Consider the following 25749-nt stretch of genomic DNA (forward strand, 5'->3'; position numbering starts at 1 on the left):
TCTTATTATCTCATTAGTGGCATTATTTTTAATGAAATTATTGTTTCCAGGATGTTCTTTGACCCATTTATTCTGCTTCCATATTGCGGGTGAATTCATCCCATTCATACTCACAGTTATGATTGCTAACTGTATATTTCCTTTCATCTATTCTCTTCTATTTGTCCTTTTTTTTAAACCCTGTTCTCTCCTCAAAAGTCTATTTTGCTTCTGACCACTGCCTCCTTTAATCTACCCTCTCTCTTATCACTCCTTCCCGTCTCTCTTAGCCCTTTCTCCTATTTCTCTACTGGGTAAGATAAATTTCTGTACCCAACTGTGTATGTATACATATTCTTCCCCTTTGAAACAGTTCAGATTGAGAGCGAGGTTCAAGCATTGCCCTCCCCACCTGTTTCCCCATCCAATGTAAAAAATCTTCCTTGTGCATCTTTTTTATGTGAGATAATTTCCCCCTCTCTTCCTTTCTCTTCCTCCTTCCAGTATATCTCTCTCGTCCTTTCCTTTTGAGATCATTCCACCATAACAGACTCATACCCATGCTCTCCCTCTATGTAGTATCCTTCTGCCCTGACAATGATAAAGTTCTTAGGGGTCACGTGTCATCTTCCCATTTGGGAACATAAACAGTTTTCCTTATTAAGTTCCATATGATTTCTCACTTATGTTTATCTTTTTACATTTGAGTCTTGTGTTTGAATGTCAAATTTCCTATTCAGCTCTGTTCTTTTCATCTGGAATATTTGGAAGTCCTCTGTATCATTCAATGTTCTCATTTTTTCCTCTGTATGATTATCTTCAATTTTGCTGGGTAGGTTATTCTTAGCTCCTTTGCCTTCTAGATTATCATATTCCAAGCCCACTGCTCTTTTATAATGGTAGCTGCTAAATTTTGTGTGACTTTGGCCTTATGGTATTTGAACTGTTTCTTTCTGGCGGCTTTCATTATTTTCTCCTTGATCAAGGAGCTCTGGAATTTGGCTATAACATTCTGGGGGGGTTTCAATTCGGAATCTTTTTCTGGAGGTGATTGGTGGATTCTTTCATTGTCTATTTTTTCCTCTGGTTCTAAGATATCGGGACAGTTTTCCTTTATAATTTCCTGAAATACGATGTCTAGGCTCTTTATCTGATCATGGCTTTCAGGTAGTTCAATTATTTTTAGATTATCTCTCCTTGATGTATTTTCCAGGTCAGTTGTTTTTTCCATAAGACATTTCACATTTTCTCCTATTTTTTTTCATTCTTTTGACATTGTTTTATTATTTCCTAATGGCATCTAGGTGCCACAGTGGATGGAGTGTGAAGCTTGGAGTTGGAAAAACTTATCTTCCTGAGTTCAAATCTGGCTTTTGACACTTAACTAGCTGGGTGACCCTAGGCAAGTCAACTTAATCTTGTTTGCCTGAGTCTCCTCATCTGTAAAATGACTTGGAGAAGGAAATGGCAAACGACTTCATTATCTTTGCCAAGAAAACCCCAAATGGATTCACATATGGTTCACAAAGAGTTGGGACACTACTGAAAAACTAGTGAACAACAATGTCTCATGGAGTCATTAGCTTCCACTTGACCAATGCTAAGTTTTAAGGAATTATTTTCTTCAGTGAGGTTTTGTACTTCTTTTACCAACTGGTCAATTCTGCTTTTAAGAAATTATTTTCTTCAGTATTTTTTTGTGCCTCTTATTTTACTAAGCTATTTTTTTCACAATCTTCTTGAATTCTCTCATTTTTTCCTCAATTTGATTTCTAAATTTTTTAAAATCTCTTTTAAAAAACTCTTCTAAAAATTCTTTTTGGGCTTATGTCCAATCGTCATTTTTCTTTGAGGCTTTGTGAGTAGATACAGTTCTTCCTTTATGTAAATTCACATTACACAAATTTGACTTTACATAAAGAATCCTGAAAAAAAGCTGCATTCCAAAAAAAATTTGTTAACTCCATTGTACAGTACTGTGCTCTCTCTTTGCTCTTGCCCTGTGACTCAGTGCTCTGTGGTCTTCCACCCCACTTCCCATAAAAACAAAACAAAACAAAAAACCCTCCAAGTGAAAGTGGAAGAACAGACTTATGGAGAGACTGCCACCACTGCCAGTACCACAGGATTAGGCGCTTGGATTGAGGGCTCTGGTGCTGAGAAGAGACCTTTGCCCTGTTCCACCCTCCCACCCATGTGTTCAGCCTTGCATCTATCAGTCCATCCATGCGTGGGTACCACATGTCTTTCCTTGGTCCCTCTGTGTTCCTCCTCCTGCTCTTTTTTCTGTCTCCTGCCCCCACATATCCTTGAACTGTGTGCTGGCACCCTTCTTCCACAGGTACACAGCCCCCTTCCTGCCAAATTCTTCCTTCCCTTCCCCACATCTGCAGGCAAATTTGCATTATGTAAAACTTGCTTTATATAGAGATCTGTGGACTGGTCCACTTATGTAAAGCAAGACCTGTTTGTATTTACAAGACATTATCTTCTACTGATTTTTTATCTTGAGGTTTCTTGTCACCACAGGAGCTATTTATGGTCAAGTTCTTTTGTTGTTGTTTTATCATTTTTTTCCCCAACCTATTTCTCGACCTTGGACTTTGTTAGAGTTGGGCTGTGCGTACCTCTAGTGGAGAACAGGCTGTCTCAAGCTTTAGGCTTTTATAGTTTTTGTAGATTGGTCTGGGGGATCCTGTAAGTTTTCACTGCTTTCAAGGTGGTATGATTCAAGTAGAGGTGTAGTCAGTACCCTTCTGGTCTATGCTCCGGTCCTTACCTAAGTAGAGTTCTTGCTCCTCTGTGATCGCAAGTGCTCTTCTCCACTTTGGAACTGTGACCTGCAAATCAGTAATGGGCAACAGAGTTGCCAAATGGAGCCTGGTCCTGTACTCAGTGCTAGCACAGGGACCCCCTATAATTTTTCTGACCAAGTGTTCAATACTTTTAAATCTCTGGGTGCTGAGTGCTCCTGGTACTGCTGCTGTTGCCACTGGAAGAATCATGAAAGAACCCAAGGCCCACAGCTAGTATTGCTTCTACTACTCCATGCTCCCACCCAGCCCCAACTCATGTCCTCAGACCTCTTCTTCTGTATCTTAAGTTGTCCTGGGCAGTAAAAATGACTGACTTTGACTTTCTGTTAGTTATGCCTTTAGAATTTGATTTGATGCACTTCTAAAAGTTGTTTAGAGGGGAATATTGGGAGAGTTCAGAAAAAATGCTCACCTTATTCCACCTTTCCTTGAGATTCTTGACTCCTGCCCTACCCCCCATCAAATGAGTTTTATTATTTTGTCCAGTTGTATATAGTAATCCTTTGGTGGTTTGATCAGTATGGCAATAAAACAATTTAGGTGGTATTGTCATTTTTGTTACAATAGTGTGGCCCATGGATCCAATGAGGAGCTTCAAAAAATGAGAGAAAAAGATGTCATCAGAAGATGGGCTGGTCATGTGACACTGTTTCAGTTGGTCTCCTCTCTACTCACATAGCCAGCACCTTAATTCATGTGCTTATGACCTCTCACCCAGATGAGTACAATAACCTCCTAACTGACCTCTCTTCCTTGCCCCTTCTCCAATCCAGCTTCTACACAGTGGCAGTGATTTCCATAAAGTTTAGGTCTGATCACGTCACACTCCTCTACCCAATACACTCTCAAAGCACCCTATTTCCCTGATGATCAAATTTAATTTCCTTTGGCTTTTAAAACCCTTCTCAACATGGTCTGGTTTTACCTTTCTTATTGCCTTTCAGATATCTTGAAGTGGGTGTGCAGAACACATCTTCAACTCAACATGTCCAAAACTGAATTCATTATCTTGACAATAAGAGGTTCTTATGACAATGATTCTCAAGTGACCTTGAATCACCAAGGATAAAATTATATTCTATTTGTATTTATATTTACTAAGAGAAATATATGGTCATATGTAACAGATTTTTGAATAAGGACTTGTATAAAAAGTTTTCAATTTAAAAAAAATCTGAAGAATGCCTGTTTCCTGTGTGTTCTGATGAATTAAGATTTTACTGTATTTCATTTGAGGGATGAGTGCAGCAATTGATCGCCCACTACCGTTCAACAAACCACTGATTCACTAATCGTACTCACTAAAAGGAATACTTATAGCCTAGTGTTTTTGATACAATAAAGAATCACTGGAAGGGATATTGGAGGTTTTCAGGTTTCAAATATCTCCTGACCTTTAATTGCTTACAGTATGGATTTAGGACATTAGTTTTCTTGAAGCAAGCTAGCCTTACAGGTTTTTTTTAATTTCTGTACTTTTGATTTCGTTCCTTAATTTCCTATCCTTCACTCAGATATAACCCAGATCTGGGTTTATACAAACCAGGTTCAATGTTGGGAGGTTTCCAACAAATCATTATTTTTGGCTTCTGTCCCCAAGAAACATAGGACTGGTGTTTAGTAATAAACATGGCTTGGTAATAAAAGCAAAATGCAAAACTTAGTATTCTCTTTTGTCAATGCTAATATAGAAAAAAATACAAAAGTATAATGTTAAACCTTAAAATAGCAATGTCAAATTAAATGGATTGAATTCCTCTATGTAAAAAAAAAACCACCACCATGAAAAGGATTAAAAAAACCCCCAAAACATCCAACAAGGTTGTCCATAGGAAGTTCACCTAATGAAGAACAATGACCAGTCTAAAATTTAGCAAAATATAGCTAGTTCAAGAGAAACCAGATTTTCCTTGATATCTGAAAGTTGAATTCAAACTATCAAACATCAAGAGAGAAAAACATATATACCCAAAAGTTTACATAAGCATTTTTGTAACAGTAAAGAAATGGAAACAAAGTAGATGTTCATTAACTGGAGAATGGCTAAAGAATTTGTGGTACAAGAATGTAACGGAATATTACTGCAGTGGAACATTATAGACTGATGCAAAGTAAGTTCAGCCTGGAAAATAACACAGACAATGACTAAAATAATGTAAATGGAAAGAAAAACAACAATTGAAGAAGAATGTTGGGTAACTCTAAGGCTTGGCCTCAAAGCCCAGCGGGGTGAGGACGCATCTCCCTTTTTTTTTTTTTTTTTGGCTAGGCAATGGGGTTAAGTGACTTGCCCAAGGTCACACAGCTAGTAAGTGTTATGTGTCTGAGGCCAGATTTGAACTCAGGTCCTCCTGACTCCAGGCCCGGTACTCTTTCCACTGTACCACCTAGCTGCCCCTGCATCTCCCTTTCTTCATTGCCTACTAGGTATGTAGAATGATGCAGAAAATGGTGCGCTCAGTTAATGTGGTGCTTGGCTTTTTTGATCTGTTTTTTTCTTCTTTTTTCTTGTTTATTTTAAGTAAAAAATTTTTAATCTGAAATCTGTGAACTTGTTCTAAAAAACAAAAAAGATATTTTGATAACCACTTCAACACAAATGGTTTCCTTTGTAATCCTATGTATTTTATTTTATGCATTTAAAAACATTCTGAGAAAGGGTGGATAGATTTCACCAGATGGCTCTTGGGACTAAGAACCCCTGCTGCAGAGTAAACTTGCCATGTGTCCACTACACGTAGTTCACAGTGGAAGACAGGGTGGAATTTGCTCCTTCACATAATGAATGGCTTTAGCTGTGACTTGTTTGTCACAGAACTCTGGCTTCTCAGGGGCTCCTCTTCTTCACTCCAGGAGGCTGGGACAAGGAACTCAAGAGTTGCTCAGGAAGCCTCCTTCTCTCTCCCAGAATGCTGATCCGGCAGTTTCGTTCCCACTCCTTCAGCTTCTGGAATCAGTCAATTAATCAATTAGTCCCTACTATGTGCCAGGCTTCATGCTAGGTACTAGGCATACAAAGGCAAAAGTGAACCATCACTGTCCTCAGGAGCCTGAATTCTCATGGGGAGACATGTACAAATACAGGTGTTGCAGAGCTGGATACTATTAGGATTGAGAGGGCTGGAGTTAATTCCCACACCACCAATCATCATTGTTGTCAGCCAAGAAGCTGGGAAGCAGCACTGGGACAGTTTGAGTTAATTCTATTAATTAGAACCCTGATGTGGGCCTCTAGGGCAGAGACTATATAAAACCTGGTCGAGGATTTGGTATGGAGCTTTTGAGACCCCAGTAAACTTCCTTAAATATAAATTTTATCTCTTTTTTCATCTGCTTTTACCTAGGAATTACTGAATGTTTATATGAAATAATTTGCATATCTAACCTTCAGGCATTGAGAGGTTCTTTGCAAAAGGATGTGGAACTGTGATTGGGATAATAAGGATTTACAAAAGAGATACAAAGAAATTTTTCAGGGAATGGCACCAGCTTCAAGGGAGATGAACAAAGGCTACACATGGCCTGATCTGACCATGCTCTGCCTCCCTCCCTCACTGGTGCCCTCTCTCCCAGATTGCCTTGTACTTAACACGTTGTATATATTTTTATTTGCTATGTATTGATACTATTTATATACACACACATTTGCTGTCGCCCTCATTAGAATGTAAGCGCCTGGGGAGAAGAGATTGTCTGTGTTTTTACCCCTGTTGCTTAGGACATAATAGATGCTTAATACCTATCACCTGATAGTAATGCATTCCCCCCTCCAAAAAAAAAGTAGAAACAAATGAAAAGCATTGCAGAGAACAGAAAAAGTTCAGAGGGAGACAAGCAATACAACTTTTTCTTGGAAGCAAGCTGTATATAATGGAAATCACCATTTCATGTGCACTGTTTTTCTGTCCTGTGTATACGGAAGTACTCATGTTTGTTGGTATTTTTATCAATGTTCAGAACCAAAAAGAAAAAAAAACCAGTTAAATCCTAAAAGTGTAGTGATATCTAAAAGTGGTCATAAATTCATCAGCAAGCTAAGTATACCTTAATCAGCTGCCCACATTGTGGGGATTAGCAATGTTCTCTGCTGGGCTAATTGGTGGTTTAACTACACCTAACATTTTATGGAAAAGGAGTGAGATTTCCCTGCTTCTAGGGAGAAGACTGGAGCACCCTCCATTTTCATAGAGCAGACATATAATGAAAATCCTCATGCATACACAGAGCCTTAGTTGCAGTCTCCAGTTCAGAGATCCCCGGGTTCCTCTTTCCATTTATTACATCCTAGTCGTTCCCCAGACTACTCAGTCTCCTGTCTGTGATTCCGAAGTCTGTGCCCCCATGCCTGTCATGTACTTCATCATTCACCTGAAACTGTTCTTTCCAGTCCAATAACCTTTCACTGCCTGAATGGTCCTTTCTTAGTCTTCATTCTTAACTGACTTCTCTGCTGCATTTGGTACGGGCAACCCCTCCTTTACTATTAGATATTCTGCCTTCTGGGCTTTAGTGGCTGTTCTCTCTTGGTTATCTGACCTCTGCAACTGTTCCTTCTCTATCTCTTTCATGGAATCATCCACCCTATCATGACTCCCAACCACTGGTGTACACTAAAGCTCTGGCCTGAGCCCTTTTCTTTTCTTACTTGATAACCTCATCAGTTCCCATGAGCTAATTATCATCTCAATTCGAAGGACTCCCATGCTATAATATATGGTACATAGTAAGCCCTTCTTGCTCTCAGAAGTTACACCTCCAGCTGCCTACTGGACATTTCACACTAGGTTTCTTGGTGTCTGTCTCAAATATAACAAGTCCAAAACTAATCTCAATTATGCCCCCTCACCCCCGCCCCCAGCTCGTTCCTTTTCCAAACTTCCCCATTTCTGTCAAAGGTACACTAACAGACTGGCTTTTTTTTTTTTTTCAACTTTCTTTGTGTTCCCAGTGCTTAGTGGTGGTAGACACACAGAAGGCACTTAATAAATGGACCTGACTGCTCACTCGGATTCACAGCTTCAACTTTATCCTTGACTTCTTACTTTCCCCCGTTCCACATATCAATGCCATTGACCAGTCTCCTTGCTGCTGTTCTCACTACATCTTTCTCCTCTGTCCCTTTCTCTCCATTTATGTGGTTCAGGTCCTGATCTAATACTGCTTCCTAATCCAGCTCCCTGCACTAGCCTCTCCTCCACATAGCTGCCAGTCACCTTCCTGAGGCACAGGTCTGATCGTGTTGTGTCCTTACTGAAACTTCAGAGGTGCATTATTGCTTTTGGGGCCACACAGAAATTCTTCTGTTTGAGTTTTAAAGTCCTTTATGATCTGGACCCGAAGCTGGTGATGCTGGTGATAGGTGGCAGCACGTGCAGAGGTAGTTGACAGGAGGTTAATTCTTTACCATGAACGTTCCCTTGGACAAAAGCTGCAATGGCCAGGCTGGAAGGGCTGGAGGTGCTGGAAATATTGTTCCTGCTGATACTGCTCCTGTGCTTGACTGCCTACCAACTGTAGCTGGAATGCGGTTGGTATTGCTGGAGCCTAGGAGGGAAGGCCCCTCTTCTGAATTTGACAGTGGCTATGGCTTATGGCTTAGAAGTAGGAGCAATGGGGAAAGGAAGCAGGATGGAAATTCTTTGGTTCCTGTCCTGTCTCTACTGGTCTGAGGGGAGGTGGTTGTTATTGTTGGTTTCCATGGAGAAAAGAAAATAATATCTGCCTGTACCCAAAATTACCAATCTCACAAAAGAGAGCATCATCTATCAGGAGGATAGGTATAGTTCCTTAATGAGGAGAGAATATTTAATTGTTTCTCAATAAATACAAAACGGAGCAGGGTCTTAAGAACTGACCAAGGAGCTGAAACTTAAAACAAGGTAATATATTATTGAAATCAAGTGAAGAAGGAAGACAATTCAATATTAATATTCAGTACAGATGTGATAAATCCACTGTACTTTTAAAAGTCAAACTTAGGACAGGGTCCTTGAAAAAACCAAGGCTAAAAATTTGAAGGAAGAATCTCATGAAAAGTGAACAGACAGAAACAGATAAAATGCAGGACTTTAGCATGATGGGAGAAGGAAAATATAAAATCAGGTACCACAAATAAAGGTTAATGAAACAAAGAAGTGAGAGATAGTATAGCAGAAGGATGATCATTTACAAACTAAGCTCTTATCTCAGCAGGGTAAATAAAAATTTTTTTAAAAAAGATTTTATCAGTAAAAGTAGGATTCTTGCAAAGTAAGAAAAGCTTTATTGTGTTTGTCATGGGCAGGAGCAGAAAATGCTGAATGTTAGTTCTTATCAGTAAGACAGCTCTTAAAAAGAAAAAGAGCAAAATGGAGGGCTATGCTGATAAAAGAAATAAGTAAAATAACAGTATAAGTGGATAGAAAATGAAAATTAGGAATAATAATTCAGTGGTTGCTTTCATGAAGAAAAAGAAATTAAACTGCAGAATGAATTAGAACACTTTCCCCCAACAACTTACTGCTTGTAAGAAATATACCCAAAACATAGGAATTCACACAAATTTAAAGAAAAGATCTAGAAAAAAGTTCCCTCACTAAATCAGGGAAAAAAAAGTATAAATACAATCAGGATTACAGTTAAGTAAGTAGCTGAATGTAGATATTGTTAAAAGAGACAAGCATTATGATTAAAGGCACTCCATTTCAACTATGTAACAACCAAATGGCATCCATGAACATTTATATTTCTAAAAGACAAAGAGCAGACTTAATACACAATTGAAAGAAACAAGAAAAGCAAAAACCAATGATCCTAAAAAAAGCACAAAAATATTTTAAAAATTAAAAGTGAGATGAATTGAAAACAAATGAACTAAACTAATTAGCAAAACAAATAGAATGTTTTGAAATGAGTTAGAGAATGGATAAACCACTAGTTAACTTTTTTCTAAAAGTCTAAATCAACAAAATAAAAAATTAAGGGAAGGAAAGAATTCACAGTAAATGGACAGGAAAATAATAATCATTACAAACTAAAATTAAAAGCAAATTACATGGCCTTAATCCTTTTATCACTATAAACCCCTGCCCTGGGGCTCTGATGTCCTAACAGGTGATTTTCAGTCACCCCATTACATTTAGGCCTGGCTGTAGTCATCCTTCACTTCACTCCTCTACCTTTTTGCCATCCATCTTGCTGCAGAGATCAGAATTATGCCACAGAGGAAGTAATCCTTTAAATACCAGTGACTAGGGCTCTGCTGTCCTGATTGATAGTTGGTTTGGTCACCCACCACATTTAGTCTTCATTACTTCATTCATCATCCTCATAACATTCCAAATCAAAATACCCTACCCTGGTCATCATGTCTGTGGTCTCCTCCTACTATAATGTAAATTATTTGAGGGCACAGATTTTGTATTTGTATCCCCAGCACTTTGAAGAGTGATTGGGACATAGTAAATAATTAAGAAATGCTTTTTCTCATTCATTTTTTTCACGTTTGTGTTTTCCATTTTTCACAGAAGTTCTTAATCAACAAGCATTCACTTTCATACAAAATACCAGGTACTGGGCTAGGTGGTGAAGATGAAAGTAGCTTATGTTGTATAAGAGATAAGAGAGGGGAGGCATCATGGTACAGTAGAGGGTGGTGGTGGAGGGAACCTATTGGATTTGGGGTCAGAGGACCTGATCTACTTGGTCACTTACTATCTGTATAACCTTGAGCAAACCACTTAGCTTCCATGGGCCTCAGCTCCTCTTGGGCCACTGCCCTCTTTATCTTGACCTCTCCTCCTCTTCCTCCTAGATCAAAGGCTCAAGAGTTACCTGAGGATCATAAATTCAAAGCAACCTGCCTGTGCCTAGAGATAACAAAAAAGCTGACCATCTAGCCTAAGTTTCTCTCTTGCCAACTATTTTAGGAGCTTAAAAATACCAGTTATTAATAAAAATATCACCACAATATCTTCTTCACTTATATGATTCTGAAGCTCCTGAATCTGACATCAAGTTCTGACAATCAGGACATTTTAAAATTCTGTGTATCACAGATAGTTATTAGCTTCACTCTCCTTTACTACCATGCAACAGATATACAGACATTCAGTGCAAGCATTTATGACTTATTATGGATGTTGTATTAATGGAAAACATGTTCAAAAGCATCCATTAAATCAGAAGTTATAAACAGACTTAAAGAACAAGCTAGGAGAAACCTTTTCCTATTTGGATGTTGATACAGAAACAGTGGTTAGGGAAGAGTTGAAGTACATTACCACAGACTCCTGCTGGATCTGAGGATAAACCACACTGCTCAATAGGGTTCCTTCAAAAGGCAAAGAGCAGAGGAAGCACTAGGCTCATCACTACCGATTGTCAGTCCCTATTCAAAGCATCTACCATCTCACTGGGACTCAAGTCCACCACCTCAAAAATTCCCCTCTGGGAGAGGGTTTTCATGGAGAATAGAGAATGTTGTCCCTCCAGATTATAATTCCTAAATGGGATTTCAAAACCTGCTTGAACATTTATTACAAGTAAAATTGTAAGTTTTTTTTTAAAAAAATACAATTATTTTGGATGTTTGAATTAGTTTTGATATCAGTATATAAAATGTACCTTACAAACAAACCTGGAATAACTTTCTGCCTATTTTCAAAGGATATTAACAAAAACGTTCATATTTGCTTTGTTTTTCCCATTTTTTTCCTCCTTGAGTTGTTGTTGCATACTTCACTATCTTGAAACATATTTCAAACTCTTCAGATTGGTAAATGATAGCTGCTTGCACAGGAATTCTATGTACAAATGTAACTTCAGATTCTTAAGAGTTTTGGAGCATTTCACAATACAGAAATGACAGATGTAAAACAGATCTTTTACTGCTTATCAATATTCCTCCAGAACGTATGGCTATTTAACAGAATAAGTCAATTGAAACAGAGTAGATTTAGCATTTGCTCCACTGAAACATAATTCATTGTGGGTTAGACTGCCCTGCATTATTTTTTAAGATTAGCAATAGTACAAAACCCTACATTGATAACTCATCATAGTGGTGTGGAAGGGAACCTGGTTTGCTGAAGGATATGCCAGCAAGGCACAAGACATGACGGAAAGGCTTTGAGTTTATTCTTAGCAACAGAGACTGCCTCCTTTGCAAAGACTTGGCTGGCTGAGGAAAGAAAGGCATCACTAGCAGGCTGCTACTTGGTGGCAAATTTTTTGGCTATAAAATAACAAACAAGATGTCCTTCAGTCCAGGGAGCATCATTTTGCTTTTGAAATAAGGGTGGCAGAGTGATGCAAGAAGGAGCAGAGGGTGCTAAGAACCAGTTTTTAGACCATCTACAAATAGTAACTTAGTTGGTGATACTGTAAACATGATATTCTTTTACAGTAACCAATGACATACTACTAAAGGAAACAAATAATATCGATCTTGGTATCCTTAGTATAAAATGAAAATAGAATTGAGAGAATAACAAAATATGAACTGAAAGGGGCTTCAAAGAATGTAAGTGTTGTGGGGGGAAGAGGGGATGGGAGGAGGCGGGAATGGAACAGGGAAGCCTTCTGAACTGCTCCCGCTGAGAAGCAGAGGTGAGGAATGGGCAATGGCCTATATGAATACACAAAGGTGGAAGAAGGAATGTTAAATTAAAAGGAATGGTTTGCAGTCCAGTTTGGCTACAATGTAGAACAAGGATCTAGAGATGTATTTCAGAGAGATCTCTCATTTTAGACATAAGGAATCTGAGGCCCAAGCAAGATAAGTGACCTGACCAAGTAATGAGCTCCAGAGACAGCATTTGAACCCGGGTCCTCTGTTCTTCCTTAGGAAGGAGTCACATGAATGTGTTTTATCCTGAACAACAGAAAGCCACTGGAGATTTTTGAGGGGGATTTGTCTCGTTTGGAATTGTGCCTTAAGATTAGTTTAGCAGCTGCGTGGAGAATATTTTGGAGAAGGAAGGGCCTAAACTTGCACAGTGGCCACATATGCATAGAGAAGACATATCCGAGAAATGTTGTAGAAACAAAATTAACATGATTAGTCAACTGACTGGATAAAAAGACTACATGGAATAATCAAGGATGACTCCAAAGTCTGCTAAGCAGCCTGGGAGAAGGGGAAGGTGTAAGGGGGAGGATAATACATAGTGCTCAGGGTATGCTGAGTTTGAGGTGTTAATCAGACATCCATCCATAAGATATCTAATAGGCAGTTGATGATGGATGTGAATTCAGGAGATATTAGGGCTGGACATATATCTACATAGAGATATTTTGATTCTTGAGTTTATGACATCATCAGAGGAGTGTATAGAGAGGGGAGAGGGCTCAGGAAGAAGGTATAGTTGAGGGGGAAGACATTAGCCGTAAAGAGTGAGGGGAGATTGATGGTGATCCAACAAAAAAGTAAGAAGAGGGAAGAGAAACAGGAGAGAATAGTGTCATGGAAGCCAAGGAAGAAGGATTATTCAGAAGGACTGGTCAAAAAGAGTTGTAGAAATTTTAAAGATAAAGACACAAAAAAAATCTGAGTGAATGATGCAGTTAAGAAATTTTGGGTAATGTCTGAATCAATAGTTTCAGTAGAATAGTGGGGGGGGGGAAGCCAAATTGAGAGGGGATGAATAGCTGTGATGGTAGACAATTATATCTAGGAATGGGAAAAGTCAGCAAGTCAAGGCAACAAGCATTTATGAAGCACTTACTATATGTTAGTCATGCTAAGCACTGGGAATACAAATATAAAGGAAAAAAGGCAGTCTCTGCCCTTAGTAGTTTATATTCTAATGGAGAGAGACATCACATAGAAGTGATCTGAAAATGCAAAAGGGAGAGGGAGGGAGAGAGGGGTACCTGCAAAGGACATGGTGGCTAGGCCTGGAAAGTGTCTGGGCCCAATGGAAAAAAGAACTCAACAATGAGAGAAGGGAGGGGGAAATAAACAAGGCTGCCAAAGTACGGTAGAAAGAATTAAGGATAGCTGGTCTGGGCCCTTCCTCAAAATGGGGGTTATAGGAAGAACTCAACCAAAGGGAGAAGGTGAAATTAAAGAGAGGAGAGACACAAGTAAGGGGATGTCAGGGTGAAGTGAAGGTTTTCTGAGAATGAGCCTAGACTCAGGGGTTTGCTCGAACCAGCTTGAACCTAGAGTTGATTGTTCAGTTTTCAATGTGCACATGCAAATGCTATAAATCTGGGTTTGATTTACTGTTTTGTTGGGTGTCTGGACTTAAAGAGATGGAGAAAATGTTTATAATGCAGATTAAAAGTGTGTCCTCTGGGACTCCATTGGAGAGACCTGACCATATTTCTAGGCAGTAGGAGAGAAGTCAGCAGACAGGAAAAGACTGAAGATAAAACAGAAAAGGAACGTTCGATGTATTGGTGTCCAGGAGGAGACACAAAGCAATGGGATCAACGGCATAAGTAAAGCTCCTAGAGTTAACAATTTAGTAGGGGTAGGGGTGCTGGTAGGTTATGATACACGAAGAAATGGCATACAAATTAGTGCATAAATACATGAAAAGTAGAAAAAAATATTCCAAGTCCAAGGATGGAAATACCATAACTGACTGCAGGGGATCAGGGAAATCTTCATTAAAGAGTTGGTATCTGGGTCAGCCTGAAGAATGGGTAGAATTTTAACAGCTGAAGATGGGGGGGTACATTTCAGGTATATGAAATGAAATTAAAATGTATGTAAGCAGTAAAATGAAGGCTATAAATGAGACACGGTGAGCACCGCCTTTTGGGTAGAGTTGAAGAGTTCTTATCAGGGAATAGTATAAGCAGTTAGTGAAAGAAGAGTGCAGTGTCTTAAAACAATATTTGAAAAATATTTTAAATTTATGAACTGTACAAACAACCTACTCATATTTGAATATTTTAGTTATGTTTTTTTTTTTGAAGAGTCTAAAGAACTGAAAGAAGGCCCCTACAACTGAACTGTAGAACACAGGAAGGGAGTAATATATAATCCCGGAAAGCTGGATTGAGGCCACATTGTGACAGGTTTTAAATGCCAGAGAAGATTATATTTTAATCTAGAGTTAATAGGGAACCACTAGTCTTTACTGAGTTGGGGTGGGGATGTGACATCATGAGAACTAAGCTTTAGGAAAAGTTTTGGCAAGTGCGTGGAGGATAGATTGCAATGGAAGAGATCTGATAAAGAGGGATCGATTAGGAGGCCATCACAATAGTCAAGTAAAGACGGGTGAAGACTTTAACTAGTGGGATGGTGGTGGTTTTGGAAATGAAGAGGAGACAGATGTTAGAAATATTGTGGTGCTAGAAATGACAAAATTAGCAAATGTTTGGTTGAATGAAAGTAAGGAATCGAAAAGGATGACACAAACATTGCAACCTTGGGTAGCTGGAAGGTTAGTGACTAGAACCTTGGCTAGAATGCACTGAGGCTGGAATAGGAAGTTTGGAAGAGAGATAGTTTTAGGAGAAATGATACAGTAATAATGTAATGTATGTAACCTAACCATGCCTATTCATCCTGTGTGACTCACTCTGCACCATCTAAAATGAAAAGTGGATTTTGATGGGTTCATAGGAAGGATAAGTAGGACCCTATAAACCAACATTTTTGAGAGGAATTCAGCCCAGGAAGGATAGAAAATTCCCCAAAATAAAATTATTTGCTCCCCTAAAATAAATTCTAAAGACACAGAGAAATCATTCTAAAGAGGAAAAATGGGAGTTGTCTAAAGAGAATGATGTGGATGCACAGGGAATTCATCAACCAAATCAAATTTTCAAAAAATACATACAGAACATGGAAGGGCAAGTAACAGTAAGAATTAAAAGTACAGCACCATGGTCTTATGAAATGGTGTCTGGAATGCTAAAGTTTGAAATGCATTGAGGTTAGCAAGGAACAACAAACAGGGTTTTTAATTAGTTGTTTTGGCAGAAAGAGGAGGATCAAGGAAGGGAAAGGGACATTTCTTGATTTGGATAAGTTGACTGATGGAAGGCAGAGTTGCTCAAGTCATATTTAACTTATCTTTTCCGTCAAGGAGTTTAACCTTTGTATAAGAAATGAGAACAAAATAGCTAACAAGAATTGATGTCCAAGAAAAGTAAGGACAACATAAAAAAGCGCCTAATTTCCCTTGAAGAATTTAAGTTTCTTGGCCTAGTTAAATTACATCCTTGTGTACTGCAAGAGTTGGCAGATATGATTAGTAAGCCACTGTCAGTAATATCTGAGAGATCATGGAAATTGGTAGGTGCATCACAGACTAAAGAAGGGCAAATATTTTTCTGGTTTTCAAAAGAAGGAAAGAATAGAGTTTGCAAATTATAGGCTAGTGAGTGTGGCTGACCTAGAACTTGAGAAACTACAATGGATCATTGAAGAGATGGTTGGTGAACATATAGAAAAGAAAGCAGTGATTATAAAAAGGAAGGATTCATTTGGCAAGTCATGCCAGAATAATCTTGTTTCCTGTTTTGGTAGGATTACTAAATTGGTCAATCAACCATGCTACAATTATAGTTTGCCAAAACCCTGAAAAAGTATCTCGTACTGTTCTTGTGAAAAAGCTAGAGAGAGGTTAACTAGATGATAACACAATTAGATGAATCCATATTGGACAGATTGTCAGACTCAAAAAGTAGTTGTTAATGGTCAGGACATCTCCGGTAGAATGCCTCTATGACTTGTGATTGGCCTTGTACTGTTCACATTTTTATCAATGACTTGGATAAAGGCCTTGATGGCATGTTCATTAAATTTACAGATAATACAAAGCTGGGAAAGATAGATAACACAATGGGCAAAAAAGTATGAATCCAAAAAGAAGCAGACACATTAGAGTAGCAATTCTCTAAACTTTTTGGTCTCAGGACCATTTTATGCTCTTAAAAATTGTTGAGGCCCCCAAAGAGCTTTTGTTTATGTAGGTTATATCTACATATATTTAGCATATTAGAAATTAAAACATCTTAATATTATTATGAAAATAGTTTTGATTTCTCAGACCCTCAGGGTTCCCCAGTCCATACTTTGAGAACTGTTGAATTAGAGCTTTGAGCTGAATCTGAAAAGATGAAACCAAATAGGGAGAAATGTAAAATCTTACATTTGGGCTCAAAAAATCAACTTCACAAGTATGAGATAGGGGAGGCATGGTTAAATATGTTTTTTGTTTTTTTTTTTCTGGCTAGGCAATGGGGTTAAGTGACTTGTCCAGGGTCACACAACTAGGGAGTGTTACGTGTCTCAAGCTGGATTTGAACTCAGGTTCTCCTGACTCCAAGGCCAATGCTCTATCTACTGTACCACTGAATTGCCTAGACACCTTGTTTTGAAAGAATTCAGGGGGTTTCAGTGGACTGTCAGCTCAATAAACCAGGAGTATGAAGTGGCAGCCAAAGAACCTAATCCAATTTTGGGGTGCTTGAAGAGACAGATAGCTTTCAGATAGCTTCCAGAAATAAAGGGGTGGATGATATTCCTACTGTATTCTGCCCTGCTCATACTTTATCGGGAGAACTATGTTAAGTTCTGGGCCACATGGTTTAATCCTTTAATACGCTGGAGAGTATTCAGAGGAGGCAACCAGGATAATAAAGGCCCTATGAGTCTATGCCATCTGAGGATTAGTTGAAGGAACTGGGAATGTTAAGCTTGAAGGAGATTCAAGGAAGAAATGTTTGCTGTTTTCAAGTATCTGAAGAATGGTCACAAGGAAGATAGGTTGAACAAATTTTCTTTGGCTCCCAGAGGACAGAATGAGGAACAAAGGTTAGAAGTTGTAAAGAAGCAAATTTAGGCTTGATATGAGGAAGAACTTTCTAACAATAACAGCTGTCTGAAAGTGGAATGGCCAGTTAGGACAGGCAGTGGGTTCCTCTTGGAGTTTGTTTGTTTGGGTTTTTTTTGCTTTTTGGTGAGGCAATTGGGGTTAAGTGACTAGCGCAGGGTCACACGACTAATAAGTATCAAGTATCTGAGGCCAGATTTGAACTCAGGTATTCCTGACTCCAAGGCTGGAGTTCTATCCACTGCACCACCTAGCTGCCGTCTCTTGGAGTTTTTAAAAGCAGAGGCTGGATAATCACACATCAGGTGTTATGGTTGGGATTCTTCTTTGGTAGAGGGTGGATTAGATGACTGCTTGAATTCTGTGTGATTCCATCTACCTGTGAGTGTTCCTTGTCTGCCTCTTTTGTTTGCTCTACTTTCTTCAGCCACCTAAATATAGTTGATCTTCGAGGCTATATTCTAAATCTTCTTCTGTTTCTTACCACTCTCAGTGGTTTCATTCATTCCCTGAGCTTCAACAATTACCTGTAGATGACTTCTAAATTTCTATTTCTCAACTAGCCTTCTCTTCTATGTTCCTCAAGAGCCAGTAATGAAGACCTCCACTTGGATGGAGTACCACTATTACCTCAAACCCACCCAAACTGCAGTTGCCATCTTTCTTGATTTGATAAGTTCCACATCTGGTAACACTGTAAAACAACACTATCAGACCTGGGTCAGTCACTGTATAATCTCTAAGCTGTATAATCTTTTATAAACATGCTCATGTCTCTACCATCCTTAAAAAAACCTCATTTGATCTGTCTATTCCCACTACCTATCATCCTATATCTCTCTTCCTTTTTGTGGGTAAACTTCTTGAGAAGGCCATCTATAATTAGTGCTTCGGTGCTTTTCCTTTCACATTCTTCTTAGCCATTTTCTCATCCATTCTTCTCCATTCTCCTTGGTAAAGAAAACACAAGAGTACAAACGAGCCAAATAGTTTTTACTTTGTCTTCTTTTTTTTAAATTCCTCTCCAGCAGTGGTTTTATCCCATCCTTATTCCTCTAGTCCACAATGTGGTTAAAAACAAACAAACACTTTTCGGTGCTTTGGCATTTATTCTCTGCAAGACTGATATCCAGCTACAGAAACCTTGTCACTCTTCTATATTCATCCATATTTACCTACTATGCCTTGGCTGTCATTTTACATATACTTTATATTGTTGGTTAGCTACTTGTAGAGTAACTGGTCTTTTTAGACACAATTCCCTTTTCTTCCTCATTAGGATTATTTGCGTTTGCAGTGAGAATTTCTTTCTTAATAGTCTTCCATCTCAGAGTCGCAGGCCAAAGTATTCTTTCTTTTTTCTTTTTTCCTGAACTTTTGGAAATACATTCTCCTTCTTAATTTATCATGAGCTCTAATACGATAGGGTCACTTCTTCCCAAGGTTCTTGTCACATCCTCTTTAATGACTAGATTGAAAGTTCTTATCGGCTAGAATCAGGAACAGAAGAGCATTTTTTCATTACATTTTTTTCTATCTTCTTAAAGATGAAATTAGCTGAGAAAATTATCAAGACTTTTAAGATCCTCTTGCTTTTTTAGCAGAGAGAAACATATACCCTTGTCAGTCTGGATAGATGAAGTCTCTAATTATAAACTATATACCTTTCACTTGGCTTATTATAATCCCCTACCGATCTCTGCCTCCATTTTCTATTCATTCTAAATCATCTTATACATTGCTGCCAGTCTATTCTTTGTAAAGAACAGCTTTCTCATGTAACTCATGCTTAAAAGATTTCAAAAACTTCCTACTGACTACAGCAGGGGTGGGGAACCTGCTGCCTTGAAGCCACACGTGTCCCTCTAGGTTCTCAACTGTGGCCCTTTGACTTAATCCAAACTTCACTGAACAATCCCCTTAATAAAAGGATTTGCTCTGTAAAACCTGGACTCCGTCAAAAGGCTGCATCCAAGGACGTAGAAGGCTACATGTGGCCTCCAGGCAGCAGGTTCCCCACCACTGGACTGGAGCATCAAATCCACATTTGTTTGCCTGTCAATCAAACTATGGACCTCTGGGACTTGGCGTAAATGGTGAAGGATTGTGTAAAGACAAGAGAATAGGAATGAACATTTCTTGCATTCATTCGTTCAATACTTGCATTTATTAGTGGTCTGCTCTGGAGCAAGCCCCTTCTTCTCTCTGGGTGTCAGCTGCACCTGTAAAATGAGTTTGGACTAGAAGACCTCTAACGACCCCTCTTACCCTAATGTCTATGATCTGGACACAACCTACCTTTCTGGGCTTACTTTCCAGTCAGTCAATAAACATTTATTAAGCTCCTGCCATGTGCCAGGAACTGGGAATACAAAGAAAGGCAGAAGCAGGTACCTACTTTCAAGAAGCTCACAGACTAGGGAAGATAATTTGTATACAATTACAACTAAGATACACACAGGATAAATTGGATGCCCTAACTTTTCGGTCCCGGTTGCCACTGGTAAGGATACAGGATGTCATAAAACAGGACAAACCAACTACTTTTCTTTCGCTCAGGTATGCCCATCGTACTTTCTTTAGTTTGAACCACTTTTTCCTAGACTCATTTATTAAGAACATAATTAACAAGATTAATTATAATCCCAGGTTAGATTTAGAGCTGGCAAGGCTTTAGAGGCCATCCAGTCCACCCCTCCTTTTATAAATGAGGAAACTAACGCCCAGAGACTTGACCAAAGTTGTACAAATACCGTCAGAGGTGGAACTTGAACCCAGGTCTGCTCAGTCCAGAGCGCTTTCTATCTTCACTTTCTATTGTACGGAGAGGCTTCCTACACCTTTTATTATAAAACGTAAACATCTTTTTTCTCTTTTATTACAAACTTACGTACAAACACGAACATTTCAAGATATAACATATACTATGCTGGGTATGCCAGGCACCAGAGATACAGATAAAGAATCCGCCCCCCCCACCCCCGGTCCTAAAGAAATTTACAATCTCGGGGTGCGGGGGAGGGGCGGGGCAGGACCTCAGTCCGGTCCAGATTTCTGCTCAGCCTCCGGGGAGGCCCGGGGCTGCGCCTCCTGGGCGGCAGAGGCCCGTGGGCTCCGGGAAGTCTCGGAGCGAGGCCCCGCCCCAGATTCCCATCCTAGGGAGGAGACAACAAAGGACGACCACCCGTAAGAGTCCATCTTGGCGCACCTGCATCCCTGGGATTTTCACCTGGAGCCCCGCCTCCCCAGGCCCCTCTCCGTCCTACAAGCTCTCGAGCATCCCCGCCCCTCTCTTCCAGGAGCCCCCACCTGCAGCTCCCGCCTCACCCACGCCTCCGGCTCTCACCTAGACGACGGAGCCTTCTGCGGTCTAGCGCGCATCCTACCTTGGAGTTCGATTCGGCCCAGGAGCTAAGGCTGCCGCGCAGGCGCACCACGGTGGCTTCTCGGCCGAGCCGGAGCCTCGTCTGTACCCGCGCTACGTACTCTCAGGCCCGAGCCTCCTTTTGAAGGAAAGACGTGTGCGTCGTGCGTGCGCGCTCCCCCCGCGGCGCTCGACGAGGGAGCGAGGGGAAGGGCCGCCGTGCGCGCGCGCCCTCGCTCTTGCTCGTTCTCGCCTGCCGTTCTCGCTGCTGCTGCGGCTGGGGCTGGGGGTGGCGGCGGCGCGGGCGGCTGGCGGCGCGGGGCGGTCCGGCGGGTTCAAAGAGGAAAACATGGCGGAAAACAAAGGCGGCGGCGGCGGCGAGGCCGAGAGTGGCGGCGGCGGGGTCAGCGGCAGTGCGGCGGCAGCGGCGGCGGCCGGGCCTGGGGCTGCGGGACCCGCGGGGCTGGAGGCGGAGCCGCCTCTCGCCGCGGTGCTAGTGGAAGAGGAGGAGGAGGAGGAGGGCGGCAGGGCCGGGCCGGAGGGCGGCGCGGCGGCCGGGCCTGAGGACGGGGGGGTGTCGGCGGCCTCCTCGGGCTCAGCTCCTGCGGCCTCCGCCGCCGGCGCCGCGGCCTCGGCGGGTCCCGCGGGTCCGGGAGCGGCGATCGCGGCCCCGGCCCCGGCGGCTCCGGTAGCCCTGGCGGCGCCTGCCCCCGCGCCGGCGGGGCCGCCTCCTGGGCCCCCGGCCTCTCTGCTGGACACCTGCGCGGTGTGTCAGCAAAGCCTGCAGAGCCGCCGTGAGGCGGAGCCCAAGCTGCTGCCCTGCCTGCACTCCTTCTGCCTCCGCTGCCTGCCCGAGCCCGAGCGCCAGCTCAGCGTGCCCATCCCGGGCGGCAGCAACGGCGACATCCAGCAAGGTGAGCCGCGAGCGACGCGGCCTGCGGCCCCAGCGGCCACGAGCCGGACCCCCGGCCGGCCGCCACCCCGGAGTGCCGCGCGGGGGCCGGGGAGGGGCCCCGGTCTGCGGGGGCTGCTTGGGGGGGCGAGCCATTGAGAGATTTTATCTTTTGGAGGCGGGAGGAGGCCGCGAGAGCTGGTTTTTTTTTTCCTCCCTCTCGGAGGAGGGGTGTGTTTAGAGGGGGGGGGGGGTGGGGGGGGGGAAGAGGAGAGGGGTTGAGTTGTTGGGGGGGGGAGAGCCGAGTGATGGGTGGAAGGAAAAGAGGGCCTTAAGAAGGTTTGGGGGGGGAACTGTGGGGGAGGAGGGCCCTGCGAAGAGGATGGGGCGGGGTCTAGAAGAGGAGGGCCTTGGAGAGGGCTGGAGGGAGGGGACCCGAAGACCTAGAGGGTTTTATGGGGAGAGCTGGGAGATTTGGGGACAGGATTCAGATGCAGCGAGAGGTGTTTCGGGGAGGAGACCAGAGCTAAGTGGTATTTGGAAGAGATAGGGGATTTGGTCTGTGAAAGGTGTTAGGGAGGAGTGGACTTGAATTGGAAGAGGAAAAGTAGTCTGGAAATATTGGGGCTAAGCAGTGAGAGAGTGGAGTGGGGTAGGGTCTAGGTGTAGATGAGTGAAAATGTGACACGTGCTCCAAGAAGGTCGGTTTAAAAGATAGAAGAAAGGAACCTTTTAGGTGTTAGAGAAAACGCTGTACTGGGAAGGTGATGGAGGGGTAGACACGGCATCTGTGTACATAGCCTGATGGTTGGGGAGGAGAAAGTTCTCAGGAGAACCCTTATTTGGTGGGGAGATTTTGAAAACCATACAAGATTCGGTTGTTTGACATATGGTATTGCAGTACCAAGAATGAGGAAATTGACTCTTAGGAATTTTTTTGGCAGAAGAAGAGGAATAGTATAATTCTCTAACGTTCATTTTTCTGTAGTTGGGTCGCAGAATAGGAGAAATAGTACAGATTTGTCAGAAAACAATCCCTGTTACTCTAATTATATAATTGGCCTTGCTTCAGAACCATTATTTTTAAGAATAATTGATTCATATTTTATGTCTTATAGTTAATGTTCATGTTTTCTTTCATGTCATATTTTAAGCTTAAATTTTGTTCACAACCTGTACACACTTCTTTGCACATTTTAAGTTTACAGTGTAAGAATAAATAAACAAATTGGCAGAATCTGAATGTCACAAAGTTTTAAAGCAGCTTGCTGTAGAAAAAACTTTTATGCATGTACACTTTTGTCCTGTTGCCTTCTCTTTCAAGGCTAATACCTGATTTACTCTCCAATCAAATTACAATTTGCTTTCTTATTTAGCTGTTCCACAGAGAAAATCTTAACCCCCCAGTGTCAGAGTATTTGGAATACCCAAGATAATGTTTCCCTTAATAATAATAATACTAGCTGACATTTAGATTTTTTTTTGTTTTCATCTCATTTGATACTCATAACAACCCTTTAAGGTAGGTGCTATTATCCTATTTTCAGGTCATTAAAGAATGCCTCAGAGGGGTTAAATGACTTGGCTGGCCACCTAATTAGTGTGAGTCTGGGGTGGGATTTGAACCCAGGTTTTACTAAGTCTGCTCTATCTACTATGACACAATCTCATAGGATTTTGTTTTGCTGTACTTGTGTTTTTGGAAGGTTTTTTGTCTTTTTTTTGCATTACAGTTATCTGTGTATATGTCATGTATTTGTAGATTATAAATTCCATGAGGAGCTTATCAACTTTGTGTCTCCCAGCAGACACTTGATAAATGTTTATTGAATTGGATTGTCAGACCTCAATAGTAAGAGAAATACAGTGTTTTTGTTGAGGGAATTTGTACTTGTATACATCTCTGTTCCATTTATGTGTCTATCCATTTTTTTTACAAGCCAATTGAAGCACAAGCAGTAAAATTTACATATATGGTTAAAGCACATACACATGTACAGCTGAAGTTTGGAACTTTGAAAAATCTTGTGATTCATTGCCTTGTGAAAAAGAAAAAAAGTATATTTGACTGGTTAGCTTATTTCCATTAAGAGAACACTGTTGGAAATAAGGCCAAGGTCTGAGGTTCAATTTCCTGGTAGATCATTTAGCTTTTCTTTCAGGAATACAGTATATTCCCCTTACCTTAAATCAACTTTTTTGAACATGCTTTAGTCACAAAGAGTTTTGAGTAAGAGAACATGGTGGATGAACTGGAATACAATTTAAAGCCTATCTGTTATTGATTTATTCTTTTGTTCATTCAGGAAACATGTGTTGTGTATTTTGTGAAAGGCACTATGCTAGCTAGACACTGAGGATGCAAAGATGAAGATGGGGTTCTGGTTCAAGAAACCTATCATGTGTGGGGTGTGTGTGTGTGTGTGTGTATACACACACCACTCACACAGATATAGATATATAGATATATATCTACACACAGATAGGGAAATCTATATATATAATAGGAGGGAGCACTCAGTTTTACATAAAAACTTTCAAATAGAATAGAATGATGAATTCATAAAGAGGTTACTAACAAAGTGCTATGAGAGCCCAGAGCTGAGAAAAATCCCTTCAGGTGTCTGGGTGGTGGTGGTGGTGGTAGAGATCAGAGCATGGCAATGGAGGTGACATTTGAGTTGATACTTGAAGGATAAGGTGGGGATTTAATAGGTAGGACCAGGGAGAACGGCATTCCAGGTGTAGGGAACAGAATGAACAAAGGCATAAGTTAGAAAATAGAACACCTCAGGAGAAAGGATGGAGTTGAACTCAGTGACTACGTTGGAGAGAAGTTGAATGAGCTAAGGTAGGAAACCAAGGAGTTTTAAGATTCAGATTGTGGAGGGCCTTGATTGCCCAACAAAGGAATTTGACCTTCTTTTGGGGAACCATCGGAAGTTTTTGAGCAGGTTAATGACATGGTCAGAGTCATGTAATGGGGAGATTAATCTGGACATGTTATTAAAAAATGGGGGAGATTCTGTGATCACTGAGATCAAGGATGGCAATAGGAATTGAAAGGAACAATGAATGGGAGCGATTTAGGAGGTGTAGAATTCAGTGCATTTGACTGTTTGAGAGGGCTCTTAGTAAACAGTTTGTTTCCTAACTTTAGAGATCAGAAGTGGTGTTATAGAATCAAGTTCCACCTCAGATACATAATATCTGTGACCCTGGGCAAGTAAATCAATGCTGTGGGTAATTTTCTTGTCTTTTCTTTTTTTTTGTTTTGCTAGGCAATGGGGTTAAGTGATTTGCACAGGGTCACACAGCTATTAAGTGTTATGTGTCTGAGACCAGATTTGAACTCAGGTCCTCCTGACTACAGGGCAGGTGCTCTATCCCCGGTGCCACCTAGCTGCCCCAGTAATTCTCTTAGAGACTGTAAGTTACAGATAGTTTTCTGTGGAGAGACTTCCATGCACCACTGAAATCACTGTTTTGACAAAAACAATTCTCAGCACTTTATAGATGAGGATCTGGAAGCTCAGGGGAATACAGAAGGTTAGTGACAAAGTTTAACCCAATTTTTCCTCATTCCAAATCTAATTGCCTTTATATGGTAGAGGGAAGGAGGAATCAAGACTGATTCTAAAGTTTTTGAGTCGAGGGAATCCAGAGATCAAGTTAGTTAGTGATGGTGCTGTTCATAGAAATAGGGAATCCAAGAGAAAGTAATAGGTTTTGGAAGGGAGCAGAGTCTTGGTTAGGGGAACACAGTGGGTGTTTTAAGTACTTCTTTCAGATCTATATGCATACTAACAATTGATACAGAAGACTGAACTTGTCATAAGTTGTAATCAGACTACCCATTTTATATTTTGACCTTGAGGCTAAAACCATGTGTGGAAGTTGGAGGAATATTAGTTT

The 25749-nt window shown here is 41.0% G+C and overlaps 1 protein-coding gene and 1 long non-coding RNA gene across 4 annotated transcripts in view; one reads left to right on the forward strand and one right to left on the reverse strand.

Annotated features, from left to right (window-relative positions):
* Window positions 1-5398: 5398 nt before the first annotated feature.
* Window positions 5399-21071, reverse strand: LOC114041768. 2 transcript variants are annotated; one of them, XR_003568940.1, is made up of 2 exons: window positions 20965-21071; window positions 5399-5742 (listed from the first exon to the last, which is right to left on the reverse strand). It is a non-coding gene; the product is annotated as an uncharacterized LOC114041768 (long non-coding RNA). The 2 variants fall into 2 exon arrangements; XR_003568941.1 differs by having other exon boundaries at window positions 20925-21071.
* A 220-nt stretch (window positions 21072-21291) lies between these two features.
* TRIM33 (tripartite motif containing 33) overlaps window positions 21292-25749 on the forward strand; it is a 157443-nt gene continuing 152985 nt past the window's right edge. For both annotated transcript variants that reach the window (XM_027860377.1, XM_027860378.1), the window contains exon 1: window positions 21292-21856. In XM_027860377.1, the coding sequence (XP_027716178.1) occupies window positions 21292-21856 (565 nt within the window). The remainder of the gene's footprint in view (window positions 21857-25749) is intronic.

This window comes from Vombatus ursinus, unplaced genomic scaffold (genome assembly GCF_900497805.2).
Source record: "Vombatus ursinus unplaced genomic scaffold, bare-nosed wombat genome assembly UNPS02014179.1, whole genome shotgun sequence".
In the NCBI taxonomy this organism is placed as follows: Eukaryota; Metazoa; Chordata; class Mammalia; order Diprotodontia; family Vombatidae; genus Vombatus; species Vombatus ursinus.